This window comes from Sinocyclocheilus grahami, unplaced genomic scaffold, assembly GCF_001515645.1.
Source record: "Sinocyclocheilus grahami isolate Dianchi unplaced genomic scaffold, SAMN03320097.WGS_v1.1 scaffold547.1, whole genome shotgun sequence".
NCBI classification, from domain to species: domain Eukaryota; kingdom Metazoa; phylum Chordata; class Actinopteri; order Cypriniformes; family Cyprinidae; genus Sinocyclocheilus; species Sinocyclocheilus grahami.
Genome location: NW_015505726.1, coordinates 640113 through 652594, shown reverse-complemented (window position 1 = coordinate 652594; position 12482 = coordinate 640113). Strand labels below are relative to the sequence as shown.

Genomic DNA, 12482 nt, shown 5'->3' with positions numbered 1-12482 from the left:
GGTATGTATACTTCATAATTACTGTGTCTGTTCCCCTTTCGGGCTTGAACTGATGGTAAAACTAATGACATTATTTACTGTCTTTACATTTATTTTTTAAAGATAAAGCTCGTGATTATGGTAAGCGGTGTTACATTTCTGACGAGTGCATGCGGTGTTCTGCCAATCACAATGCACTGGGTCAGCTGGCCAATCAGAGCAGACTGCGCTTGTCGGAAGGAGGGACTTTGTAGAAAACGAAGCGTTTGAGAGAGGCGGGGCCTCTCTAAAAAATTGTTTATGTTTTTTGAACATTAAAGCATGTCAACATATTCTGTTACACCAAATACACAAAATAATGATCTTTAAAAAAGCATCATACGACCCCTTTAAAATTATGTTATTCCAGAACATTCCTCCCTCTTTTTGTTGTCTCACAGTTAAAAGCCCCGGAGCAGTGTTTCTGTGCTTGGACACTGATGTAAAACAGCAAGCACACGTTAGACATCTCTGAGCAGCATTAGAAAAAAATTTGTGTCTGTGTGTACAAATTTGTACCCAAAAGTGAGGTTAATCTGTGAGGTAAATATAAAAATATTATAAAATCAAAGTATTTTTCCCCCAATTGTATAAATGAAGAAAGTTAGGGTTAGAATATATTATTTATACCTATCAGTATATAAAAACAATAGATGTCTAAATAGCTAACTTTCATAGCTTAGATACTTAAATGTGTGTGTGTTTGCATCATGGTGAAAAACAGTCTCTTGAAAAGTCACCTCTCATGCTTCTGGGGCAAGTCTGTGTTTTAGGGTACATTTAATTACTTAAAAGTATGTAATATTTATGTTCCCATACCTTCTCCTTTTTCTGCCAGCCTAGCATAGCAACACTGGCTCAACCAATGGTGTGAGTTTGGGGGCGAGGCTATCGGTTTGTTCACCAATAGCAAACCAGGGTTGGGGAAAGCTGTTTGAAAACAGTAATTTTTTTTAAAGCTTGACACAAATTAAACTATTTAGCTTTAAAGCGAAGTGTCTTTCTCTCACATTTCTATTTCTGAAATTTCATATTTCTGTCTCAACGTCTCTAAACTAAGAGCAGCACACATCCTAAACCAACTTTGTATTGGCAAAAATAAGACTCTTTCAAGTGTTTACTGTTACGTTGTGTGCAAGAGACGGCAAGTATTCCAGAAATGTATTGACAAAAAGTGCACTTAAAGACAGACAGAAAAAAAAAACACACTGAGGAGAATTTCTGACGTCCAACAGGAAGTTACAAATTCTCAAATTTTTTGTGGACAGAAATAAACCTCTGTAGAATCTGAACACATTGGCATTCATAAAGTACATGTTTGCCTAATCTGATTATGATTTTATCTACCAATAAGAGTGTAGTAGTAAACATTTCACAGATTTATTTGTTTAGATCCCATAAAAAGGTGCCAGATTCCATATGGGTTCAATAAAGTTTTAATAGAGTTCAATACTACCATTAGTACAGAGCTATTCATTAGTAAACTGTTCTCTCGTTCCATCATTCCCTCTTCCTCTTTCTCTCTCGCAAGACGATGAGTAAGTACAGATGTCTCCTGGCAGTTTTTCATCCTCTGAAAGCATTTCCACTTAAATGGAGGTCTGATTTTCCCTCTGGGGCCATTATCTAATGCTTCAAAATAGCAGCTCTATAAATACACACAGCTCTAATTAAAGCCACTGGGCCACCCCAAATTTCAGCTCAACCACATCCCCTCTCTCACTCCTGTGTTTTAAAAGACTAAGCTAAAGCTATAAGAAACAGTTCACCAAAAGATGCAAATTCTGTCATCCTTTACTCACCCTCTTGTTGTTCCGAACCTGTATGACTTTACTTCTTCTGTGGAACATGACAGATATTTTGAGAAATGTCTCATGCGTTTTTCTGTCCATACAATGGAAGTCAATGGTCATCAAAACCATTTGTTTGTCAACATTATTCAAAAGATATTATTTTTGTGCAAGAGAAAGAAATTCATACAGGTTTGGAATGACACGAGGGTGAGTATATGTTGACAAATCTTTCATTTTTCAATTTTCACCGGCTGCCAGTGAACCATACTTATTTCTTAAATAATTTCTTCCACATCTGAACTTTCAGAATTATTCAAATTCTCTCATCCAAATAGGAAATGTCAGTCAGCAGGCTGAAGTATTCAGCCATCTTTGAAAAACAAGTGTCATTTTTGAATTTTGATTTTAAAGCATTAAAAGAAGAAAAAAAGGTGGACAGACTAAACGTTTACATTGCCTAAGGATAATGAGAGTAATGCTTGCCCAAGCAAAATCTGCTGCCATCATGCTAGGGTACTGTGGGTGCCAGAGTGTTGCTATGCAGTAGGGAGCAGTGGTGTATTGTAACAAAGTAATAATGCGATCTGACATTATCAAGTAACGTCTAGGTTACTAGGTAAACACCAAATCACACACAGAGTGCACGCACGTTGATTTATTAGTCTATTAAAACTCAAAATTGTAGACGGCAAAAATGCTTTTGTATGCTTTTTATATTTATATAATTGAATATAGTTAACTTAATCTATATCACACAAAGAGTTTTTCTGCAGATATCAGCATGAACACATTTAATAATAATTTTATACAAGTTCAGTAAAGCAATAAGTGACTTACATTTTAGAAATAATATTGCTTGTTTTGCTCAATTTTGCTAACGAAAACAGTTCCAAACAAAGATCATAGCACTGTTTTGCGTCTCTGAGCAATTGACGGTGTTTACTTATTGAATGAATCAGCTTTTTGAATGAATCGGTTGAATAAATGATGGAAGGTGAAGTAAAAAGGCTAGAGTTCTCCTATAAATAAAAAAACACTGTCTTACTCATCTTTTAACAAGCTGCATTTGGTATTAGAGTACTGCCAGGAGTCATTCAAACAAAAGAATAACATTCTTGCACACAAATGCAGCACAAAGAGCATTCCTGGTACCATTGTGCCTGTGATATATAATAGTCTGCATAGCTTGTGTGGTTGACTAGGATTCCCCATGTGATTAATACAATTTTATTTTCAAGTATGGTTTTGGCTTCTAATGATTGTCTCTTGTTTTGTTTTGTGTTATAAATCCAGCATTAAATTGCATGTATATTTTCTTATGTTGGAATGAAAGACACTAAGTACCGAATGAAGTGCTTCTTATTCTTACCCAAAAATACAAAATGGAAGAAAGAGTTAAAACTGAACACAATCTTGCTACTCAAGCCGTGTATGAACATTATTTATATATATTTATTTGCTTCTTTTCCATTTACTTCTACTTCTACTTTCAATACTTAAGTATGTTTAAGATTTTAAAAAATACTTTTCGTACTTAAGTACAATAAATATCACATACTTTAAGACTTTTACTCAAGTAATATTCTAAACAGTGACTTCAACTTCTACCAAAGTCATTTTCTGGTAAGATATCTGTACTTTTACTTGAGTATGGCTTTCAGGTACTTTATACACCACTGGTAGGGAGTTACAAAGCAGTTGCTAGTTTTTTTTTTTGGATGTTATAAAGCATTGATATGTGGTATCTAGGGTGCTCAGGGTGGTTGCTTACTGGCCCAAGTCAAAAAAGTCCACACCCAAAAGTCTTTGTTATTCTTGTTCCAGTAGCGTGGAAAATAAGTTACATATTTTATATTTAATATTTACAATTAAAGGTTTATTCAAATCTCTATGATCGTGGCTCAAAGGCTTAGCAACCACCACTAAAAATAAAATAATAAAAAATAATATAAGAAGAATAAAAATACCCAAAACTATTTCATCTTGACAAAAAAACACAAAGAGACTAATTGCAATGCATGTGACTGCACAGGACAATACATTGAGCAAACCTACCACTGCTTGGCATGTCTCCTTCAGCTGGGCTAGGGGGCGTGTCTCTATCAGTGGGCGGGGCCTGTGTAAGGGGGAGGGGACAGGGCGGAGTCGAGCATGCCACAGAGGGTGAAGCTAGATGTAGGAATTAACATTGAGCATAGTGCCAGTAGGAGGAGGAGCCAAACAAATAATTTTCATTGGAAAACCACAGGAAACAGGTAGGAGTTTCAGGTATCAGAAAATAGGAGGGTGCCAAGCAACAGCAGTGTGTGTAACAAAAGCAGACAAGCAAGCAGCAGTTCAGGGAAACAGATAAATAAAAGGGAAGAGAAGGAAGCAGGAAGATATGCGAAGCAAAATGACATGGAAATACAGCACAACACAAAAGAGAAAATATTAAAAACAAATTCAATGTTAGCAGCATTTCAGTACCAGCTTGTTGGCATGCTGTTAATGCACCTGGTACAAATTACTATTATTTATGTTAACTCTCAGACTCAGGGCATCATATTGCTGGTAATGTTAGACAAAAATAACAGATCACAGATAATGATGCAAATGCTAGCTTAGATGTTAGTGCGGGAAGCAACAAGAAGCCTCTAGGCAGCTAAACAAACAGCTACATGAATTAAACAGCATCCAGATGAAGCAAGCTGTTTGGTGTGTTTATTTAACTGTATACATTAATAATGAATGGTTTTTGTGAAAATATAAAATCTCTGTGTAAATAAAAAGAAAACACAGGACATATTCAGTTACCATGTGCTTTTTTCTAAACCTATCCAGATGCAGTTTAGGCCCTGAAGCCAAGAGAGTAATGTTAAACAGCAATATGAATGTATAAAAAGCCTGACTGTAATATTGTATGGATTTATGAGCTTGACATGATAACAGGTGTTGGCCACAGGCAAAAGGATCTTTACACACAAACACCTCCGCCCTCTTACTACTGAAATGTGATGATAATGAGAGCCCAAAATGTGCACCATCCTCTAAAGTGCAACACCACCCATGCCAACCTCACCATCAAAATGCCAACCAGCACATTGGCACCATGTGTGTTAGTAAAACAACACGGTTCTCACCTGATCTGGGCTTCAGACCAAAGGGAGGGGAGCTCAGTGTGGGGCTGGAAACTGGGTTTTTGTCTTCACTCTGGTACATGACAAACACATTCAGCATAAGTGCACTGAACCATTTTTAAAAATTAAAATTTCATTGCATAACGTTACAGTGGTGTAAAGCCACAGTAACATTAAACTGTGAGTCAGCAAAAAGATTTACCTTGGTAACTTGGTTCTCACAACAATCACCAGATCCTTCCTGGCCAATCACGTCATCCTAAGAGTAAGAAAAAAACAGTCTGTGGGATTCTTGAGATGATGTAAGACGTTAACAGACCAGCTCTTTAGACATAGTCAAACAATGCATCACTGTTCTCTACTTCCATATGACTCTTTGTCTTTCTTTCTCGAGTCTCTGTTTGTTTGTTTTTCCCCTTTCATTAGATTAGAAAGACAATTACATGATTCTCAATCCCCACGTGAGTACATTAACTTTAAACATATAATTTTTATTCAATCTAAAATGGTGATTTATGAAGTCATGGAAGTTACATCATGGACTGCAATTTTAATAAACACAAATGCATCCAGCACCACACAGGCTTTTCACAATTCAAACACTGTATACTGAGTGGAAAAAGGCCCAGATGCAATCTACAAACCAGTTGAAAATCTGTGGAATTATGCAGAATGAATTGGTAAAATGCAAAACGGAGTACTCTTTGTGGTAGATGACAGCACAAAAATTTAATTCTAGTGCTATTGCGTACGATTCACCAGTGCACATTATTCCAAATGAATAAAATTTTTCCCTTTGTAATCTTTAATCAAAATGTAATAACTTGCTTTTCCCTTAAAACAACGTTAATAGGATCGTTTACATTCTGTCATCATTCATTCACCCTCATGTTATTCCAAACATGTATGACTTGCTTTCTTCTGCAGAACATAAAAGAAGATATTTTGTAAAATGTTGCTAGCCAAATACATTTCTCAAACGGTTTACTTTTATATCCCACAGAAGAAAGAAAGCCATGAGGGAATGCTATGAGCGATGAGAAAATGATATTTTTGGCAAACTCTCTCTTCAACTATAAACTACAATGCTAACCAATAGACAAAAAAAATATTTAGCACTTTAGCAATCTTCTCTTACATTCTGGCATGGAAGACCCTCTTTTTATAATTCAGTCACTTCCAAATGAATAAACTCAAGAGAATCAAAAACATTGATTTTAATGAACAAAAATGCAGAGGCCATGTAGAACTTGTAAATGGCAGTGGCTTCAATTCTGTGGAAACCAGAATGTGTTTTCTTTGGAGTTCTGCGTGCAGATTCCGCATGGGCCTGCTAGGAATGAGCTGCACGTTTACAATAGCACAACTACAACGAGAATGAGATCACCACAGCACAAACAAAAAGCACGTACGTGGCAGCTACATCTAAACCATTTGTTTGGGCAATTTGGTACAAAGTGCACTGCATGTGCATACAAATGACAAACACATTTGCGCCAAATGATGAATCATTTCTGAGAGACCAGCTGCATTTTTTTATAACAATGTCCCCACTTGACTTGCACACGTTGCCCAAGTGTTCACCAGTCAACCAGGATGCATCTATAGGCTGAATGGCAGGACTAGTTTGTCAGATTACCTGTTGTGCCATGTGCAGGGCATACTGTTGACATGCGAGCTGGGCCTCGAGCCGGGCCCGTTCTAGAATGTACTGTCTCTTCCTCTGGAACTCCCAGCATTCTCCAGGAGCCGCCTTCAATGATAATCACGGCTCTTAAGACCATCAAACTATGACACTAACCACAGCACACATTACGCTGGTAAAAACAGCCCAGGAGTTTAACTGGATGTACTTATAACACACAAGCTACACGGCTAACCAGAACTACTGCACAGCATGGCTAATTACAGTTAATTACAGTTTTAAGAACAGTTTTAATAATAAGAAATATTTTCTTATAATCCAAATAATTACATCACAACACAGCAAAGACATCTACAGTACTTACACAAACGACAACACAAAAACTACCACAACAGACCACTGCACAATGAAGGCACAACATACATCACCATTCAAAAGTTTGGGGTCAGTAGGATATTTTTTAAAGAAATGTATACTTTTATTCAGCAGGGATGGATTTAACTGATCAAAAAAGACAGTAAAGACATTTCTAATAAATACATGCTGTTCTTTTGAACTTTCTACTCATCAAAGAATCCTGAAAAAAATAGATTTTTCATGATTCTTGAATTTTCTTGAATCATGATTTTTACAAAAATATTAAGCAGCACTGATAATAATAAGAAATATTTTTGAGCACCAAACTAACACATTAGAAGAATCACGTGACACTGAAGACTAAGGTCAAATTTTGTACAATTAAAATTCTGCTTTGTCATCACAAAAAATAAAATCTATTTTAAAATCTATTAAAATAAAAACAGTGATTTTAAATGGTTTCACTGTAATTTTTATCAACTAAATGCAGCCTTGGTGATTTTTAATGCTTTTTTAAAAAACATTAAAACATCTTATCAACCCCAAACTTTTGTGGATTAAGTACTTCAAACCAAACAGTGCTTTGTAATCAGAGAGGCTACTGTCTTTAATTTTGAGCAGTTAAGTGAAGGGAATGGATTTTTGCAGCTGCTCTTGAATGAATGAAAAACTAGCACATTTTGAAATAATAAACATTATGTAAAATATGACGTCACATAACTGACATCACATAAAAAGTCTAAAAGGTGTGTGAAAGACAATCCCCCTGGGAAACTGCGAAACTGGTCTACCCTTCAACAATAGCCCACTGATCTCAGAGGAACTCTAGAGAAACACTGCAGTCTACAGCGGCACTATAAAGAGGGAAATGAACAGGATGCTTAGAGGAACCAGTAAGGTCCTCTTGTACATGTGTCTGATGTTAACTTAGACACATGTACCAGTGGTTTACCTTAGGTGTCGCCTGACCCTCGTCACTCTCTTGGCCACTGCAGGAAGACAAAAACAAGAATGGGGTGTTGGTGAAAACCGTAACATGTAAAGCAGCATTTGAATGTATTTCTACTACTACTATTTTTTATTTACTGTAAAACATTTAAGCTTTGAAGATGTAACTTACTTGAGCGACTCATCTACTGTAACCATTTCCACAGGGTAGAGCTTAATACCAGAGAGATCAGTTGAGTTCATGTTAACCCTATATGCAAACACAAACAAGTTAAATCAATTTAATTTATAGAGTACTTTTCACAACACACATTGTTTCAAAGCAGCTTTACAGAAAACCATAATGTAATGTGTGTTAATATATCTTCATGTCTTATAGTTGCATTTAGTAGATCTGGACAATAATATAGTTTACATTTTGCGATAACACACATCATTAACACTGTTATCCTACCTGTTAGGATCCTGTAGCATCTCCACAGCTTCCTTTAATTGATTGATCATGTTAACCTTTGACCTGTTGGACCCAGTAACATAATATATAAGAATATATAATTTAACTAGTGACCAAATTCAAAGAACGTAAGAATTCAAAGAAGAAAGACAGAAACACAGAGATACACATGATAAATATCTTGATATAAACATACGTTTGTTCTGAAGCCCAGTTGTTGTCTTCCTCTATCCTGAGGGGCTCATCGAAATCCGCACCTCGACCCTTCAAACACACAAACATCAACTTCAGCTGCAAATTCTATCATGTGACAACAGGCTAAAGGCCTAATTGGCTAGAATTTAATGAAACAGATTCACCACCGCCTGTTTGAAAGGGTGACGCACACGCAGATGGGAATACACACACACCGCCTTATACGCACAATGTCCCTCTAGACGTGGATTACTTCACAAGGGAACTGCTAATGCACAAATAAACACTGTCTGCACCAATCCAATGATGCAATGAGATGTTATCAGATAACCTAACAGTTACTGGAACATAAAGTGCTTTGCCAAGAGAGGCAGATGAAAAATATGACAAGAAAAGAAAGGAATGAAGGGAAATAGGGTAGATAAAGGCAGGAAAGAGAAGAAAAAGATGTTCAAAATACTCCAGCTGGGGCTCAAACTAGGACATTACAACTATAATGGGAAACAGCATTAAATAAAAAGGAAAAACAGTACAAACAAAGTAAACAAACAACAGATCTAACCAGTTTCAAATCAGATATTCCCACAATATTCTGAAAAGAGGGATGATTTCTCATGAATTTTTCAAAGCAAAAACACAAAACAAAACAAAAAATCCCCGCAAAACACAACCCCTAATGAACATTTCACATGCCTCTTTTCCATTTAGAGCAGTGGTTTTCAATGAGGCCAAAAAAGGACTTAAATGACTTAAAATAAGAATTAAAATAACTAAACAAAAACAACTAAAAACAACTATGCTTTGTCTCCGAAGAACCATGATTCCTACAGTCTTGGAGAACCTGGATATACAGTAAGATAGCTTAATTTCATGTGACTTCCTGGGAAAGTCCAAATTATTTAAATATAAATAAAACTCCATGGGCATTTTTATACAATTTACAAATACACATGTTTGTAGTTATGCCAAGCTAGAATATTTTATTAGATACAAATTTTAAGTAACTATATATATATATATATATATACACAGTGGGGCAAAAAAGTATTTAGTCAGCCACCAATTGTGCAAGTTCTCCCACTTAAAAAGATGAGAGAGGCCTGTAATTTTCATCATAGGTATACCTCAACTATGAGAGACAAAAGGAGAAAAAAAATTTCCAGAAAATCACATTGTAGGATTTTTAAAGAATTTATTTGCAAATTATGGTGGAAAATAGATTCTATTTACACCTAGCAGGGTTTTCTGCTATTGATTATTGCATAGTGGCAATTATCTGCACCTCAGTATTGTAGTACATTATAAAACAGTATGCAATAATAACAATAACAACGACGTGATATCTGATTTGAAAAAGAAGGGAAAAAAAGTTCTGCAAAACGCGATTCGAATCCCGGTCGATCGCGTCAAAAAAGTCTTCAACACAACTTTACCATATGCGCCACTGGAGCTGTTATTAGACGGTAGTCTTTTGTAATGCTTTGTAATCACACATTGATGGGCGGAGTTAGTGTAAATAGCCTCTGCCAACAAGGACCGGCTATTTGCACTTGTAAATAGACACTCAGTTTTTTATTTGTGAACTGATGTTCAGCTGTTCTTTTTAATAATCAACTTATTTTCGGGTCATCGTCATAAAATCCCTGTAAACTTTGTCACAGGCACGAAGATACATCTTTCACTTCATCAAGCTGAACGCTCACTAAAAACTGACACAGTCATCACGTTTTCAAGTTATTTCATGTTTCATTTTGATGTGACACAAAGCAGTGATATCTAAGCAGGAGAGTTGTTTACTTACTTTATAATTAGTCAATAACGCCATCATTTTCTTCATTCAGGCCGAGAGCTCGCACGAAAACAAGAGGCGGGATTTATGACACAAACCAATCACATCCAATCGTAACCGATCATATCCAATTATAGCGCAACGGAGGCATTGCCTCCTCTCAGGTGACTTTCCCCCCATTCATCTCAATGAGCCTCCAGAAAAGTCATGGCACGCTTTAGGGTCTCTGTAGAAAGTCTATGGACCGAAGGGAGGCAAGCCTCTGCTGTAACTTTACCTGCGGGTGTCGCTGATGGACAGTGTTACTTTATACAAAACGAGTGACTTTTAGACTTTTAATGTCATATTTGCGTTGTTTTATTTTTGTAATATAAATTATTTTCTCATCCACTTTTGAGGAGAGGAGACACTGCCTCCCTTGCCTCCTCGGAGGAAATGCCCCTGATATATATATCAGATATATCTGATATATATTTAATATTATAAATCCATATCCATTAAGTTACAAACAACTGGAAAAGTAATTTCTGAATATTGTTGTGGACAATGGGGGACCCTGGTGCCAGTGCTAGTGCCAATCTGGAACTATTTCACACAATTTAAACAGAAAATGTGGTGTCGACTTGGCCCCAAAAATCTGCTGGTCTTAAACCAGAAACTGCTAACGGCAGAGTTCAGGGCAGGATAATGTGCTCACCAAGTTTAGTTTTAAAAACAACAACAACTTAATCGGGCTTCTGCATAGCACCATTTAACTGGCAAAAGGATAACAGTGTAATGAAAGAGAGAAGAAAGCGAGACTGGAAAATGTGTATGAAACTGATCTAAACTAGCCTGGGTGGAGTAAAACCTCCTGATCCTCACTGTGCTTAAATTCCAGCTTTCAATACAAACACACTTCTGACAGACCATGAAACGATCAATCTTGAACACACTCACTTTGATATAGTTGACGAACGGTGAGCTGAGGGTAGAGTCTCGATAGTTTAGATGCTCCTTGAGAGATTCCGATGAACTTCTGTCTCCTACCGGACACACAATCACATAAAATTACTAAATTAGTATACTGACTATTCTAAAGAGTTTTTCACTGACACTAAATGTAAATCAAAACGCTTTCAATTACCTACTAATGTAAGTGTAACAATTTTTGCTTTAAAAAAAAACTAAACAATACTGACATTATGCCATAATTGCTGTAGATAAACTTAATTTGAACCCTGGGATATTCCTCTAACTGAAAACAAACAGAAACCTAAAGAAGTACAATTACTGTAGTGTTCTAGAATGAACAGCACACATGTACACATTCATTCACACATGCAGACCCAGAGTGGACATGTCAAGTAAATCTTATTGAAAGCTTAAAGTCTAAAGGACCCTCCTATCAGCTTAGCAGTCACACACTCTCTAAAGTACAGCACGCACACACAGACACACTTTTCCTTTCTTCCTGCAATGTTCTCGGCTTTCATCTCCTCCTCCCTTAATTCTCCTTATGTGCTGACACTGACTTCCCAGCCAGTATCCACACTTCCTGTCCAGGACCTTTCCCTGGGCTTAAGCTGGGTCTCACACACTCTCTGTATCACTCTACTGTTGTGTCAGCCTAGTAAGAGGATGTTTTTCTCTACAGGCTTTTAATATCCTGTCCACACATGTGAGGGCATGTTTGCGCGTGTGAGCAGCACCTGTCAGAGCGCTGATGTGTTCACTGGAGTCGTCTTTGCTCAAGCCCTCCTCCTCTGTGATGTTGGTCATGGGCACATTCAAGCTGAGACTGTCTTCATCTGATGGCTAGAACACAAAACACGCTATCTAAAACACCACCTAGACAAACACTAAAAAATACACTATACACCGTTTAAAAACGTAGAGGTTATATAATTAAAGTAATTGTGCTAGAATTGTTATTGTATATTTTTAGAAGGATTCTATATGGAATCAGTTTCAAACAGCATTGATTATACATGTACTAGTCTCAATTAGTATCTCTAATTGTATGAAGGAATTATAGTTAAAAGCAGCAAAAACATAAACCAGCTCATATAATGCCACAATTAGGTAAAAGTTAGCAGAGTATTGAAAAAACTGTGGCGGGAATACTGGCAAAATTCCAAAAAGAAAAATAAAATATGATGATGAGATCATTGTTTAATACTGT

At 36.5% G+C, this 12482-nt stretch overlaps 1 protein-coding gene and 1 long non-coding RNA gene across 7 annotated transcripts in view; one reads left to right on the top strand and one right to left on the bottom strand.

Moving 5' to 3' along the window:
- LOC107555852 (uncharacterized) overlaps positions 1–6469 on the top strand; it is a 14586-nt gene extending 8117 nt beyond the window's left edge. Inside the window, exon 3 of the long non-coding RNA XR_001605211.1 lies at positions 6457–6469. This is a non-coding gene — a long non-coding RNA (uncharacterized lncRNA). The remainder of the gene's footprint in view (positions 1–6456) is intronic.
- Positions 1–12482, bottom strand: part of lrch1 (leucine-rich repeats and calponin homology (CH) domain containing 1) — a 60940-nt gene that overhangs the window by 10487 nt on the left and 37971 nt on the right. For 2 of the 6 annotated variants that reach the window (XM_016238767.1, XM_016238763.1), the window contains exons 8-17: positions 12010–12115; positions 11258–11343; positions 8531–8598; positions 8335–8397; positions 8053–8130; positions 7885–7921; positions 6570–6683; positions 5133–5189; positions 4934–5003; positions 3867–3980 (exon numbers count right to left, since the gene is read on the bottom strand). In XM_016238767.1, the coding sequence (XP_016094253.1) occupies positions 3867–3980; positions 4934–5003; positions 5133–5189; positions 6570–6683; positions 7885–7921; positions 8053–8130; positions 8335–8397; positions 8531–8598; positions 11258–11343; positions 12010–12115 (793 nt within the window). The remainder of the gene's footprint in view (positions 1–3866; positions 3981–4933; positions 5004–5132; positions 5190–6569; positions 6684–7884; positions 7922–8052; positions 8131–8334; positions 8398–8530; positions 8599–11257; positions 11344–12009; positions 12116–12482) is intronic. The other 4 variants (XM_016238768.1, XM_016238766.1, XM_016238764.1 and 1 more) reach the window with 3 other exon arrangements.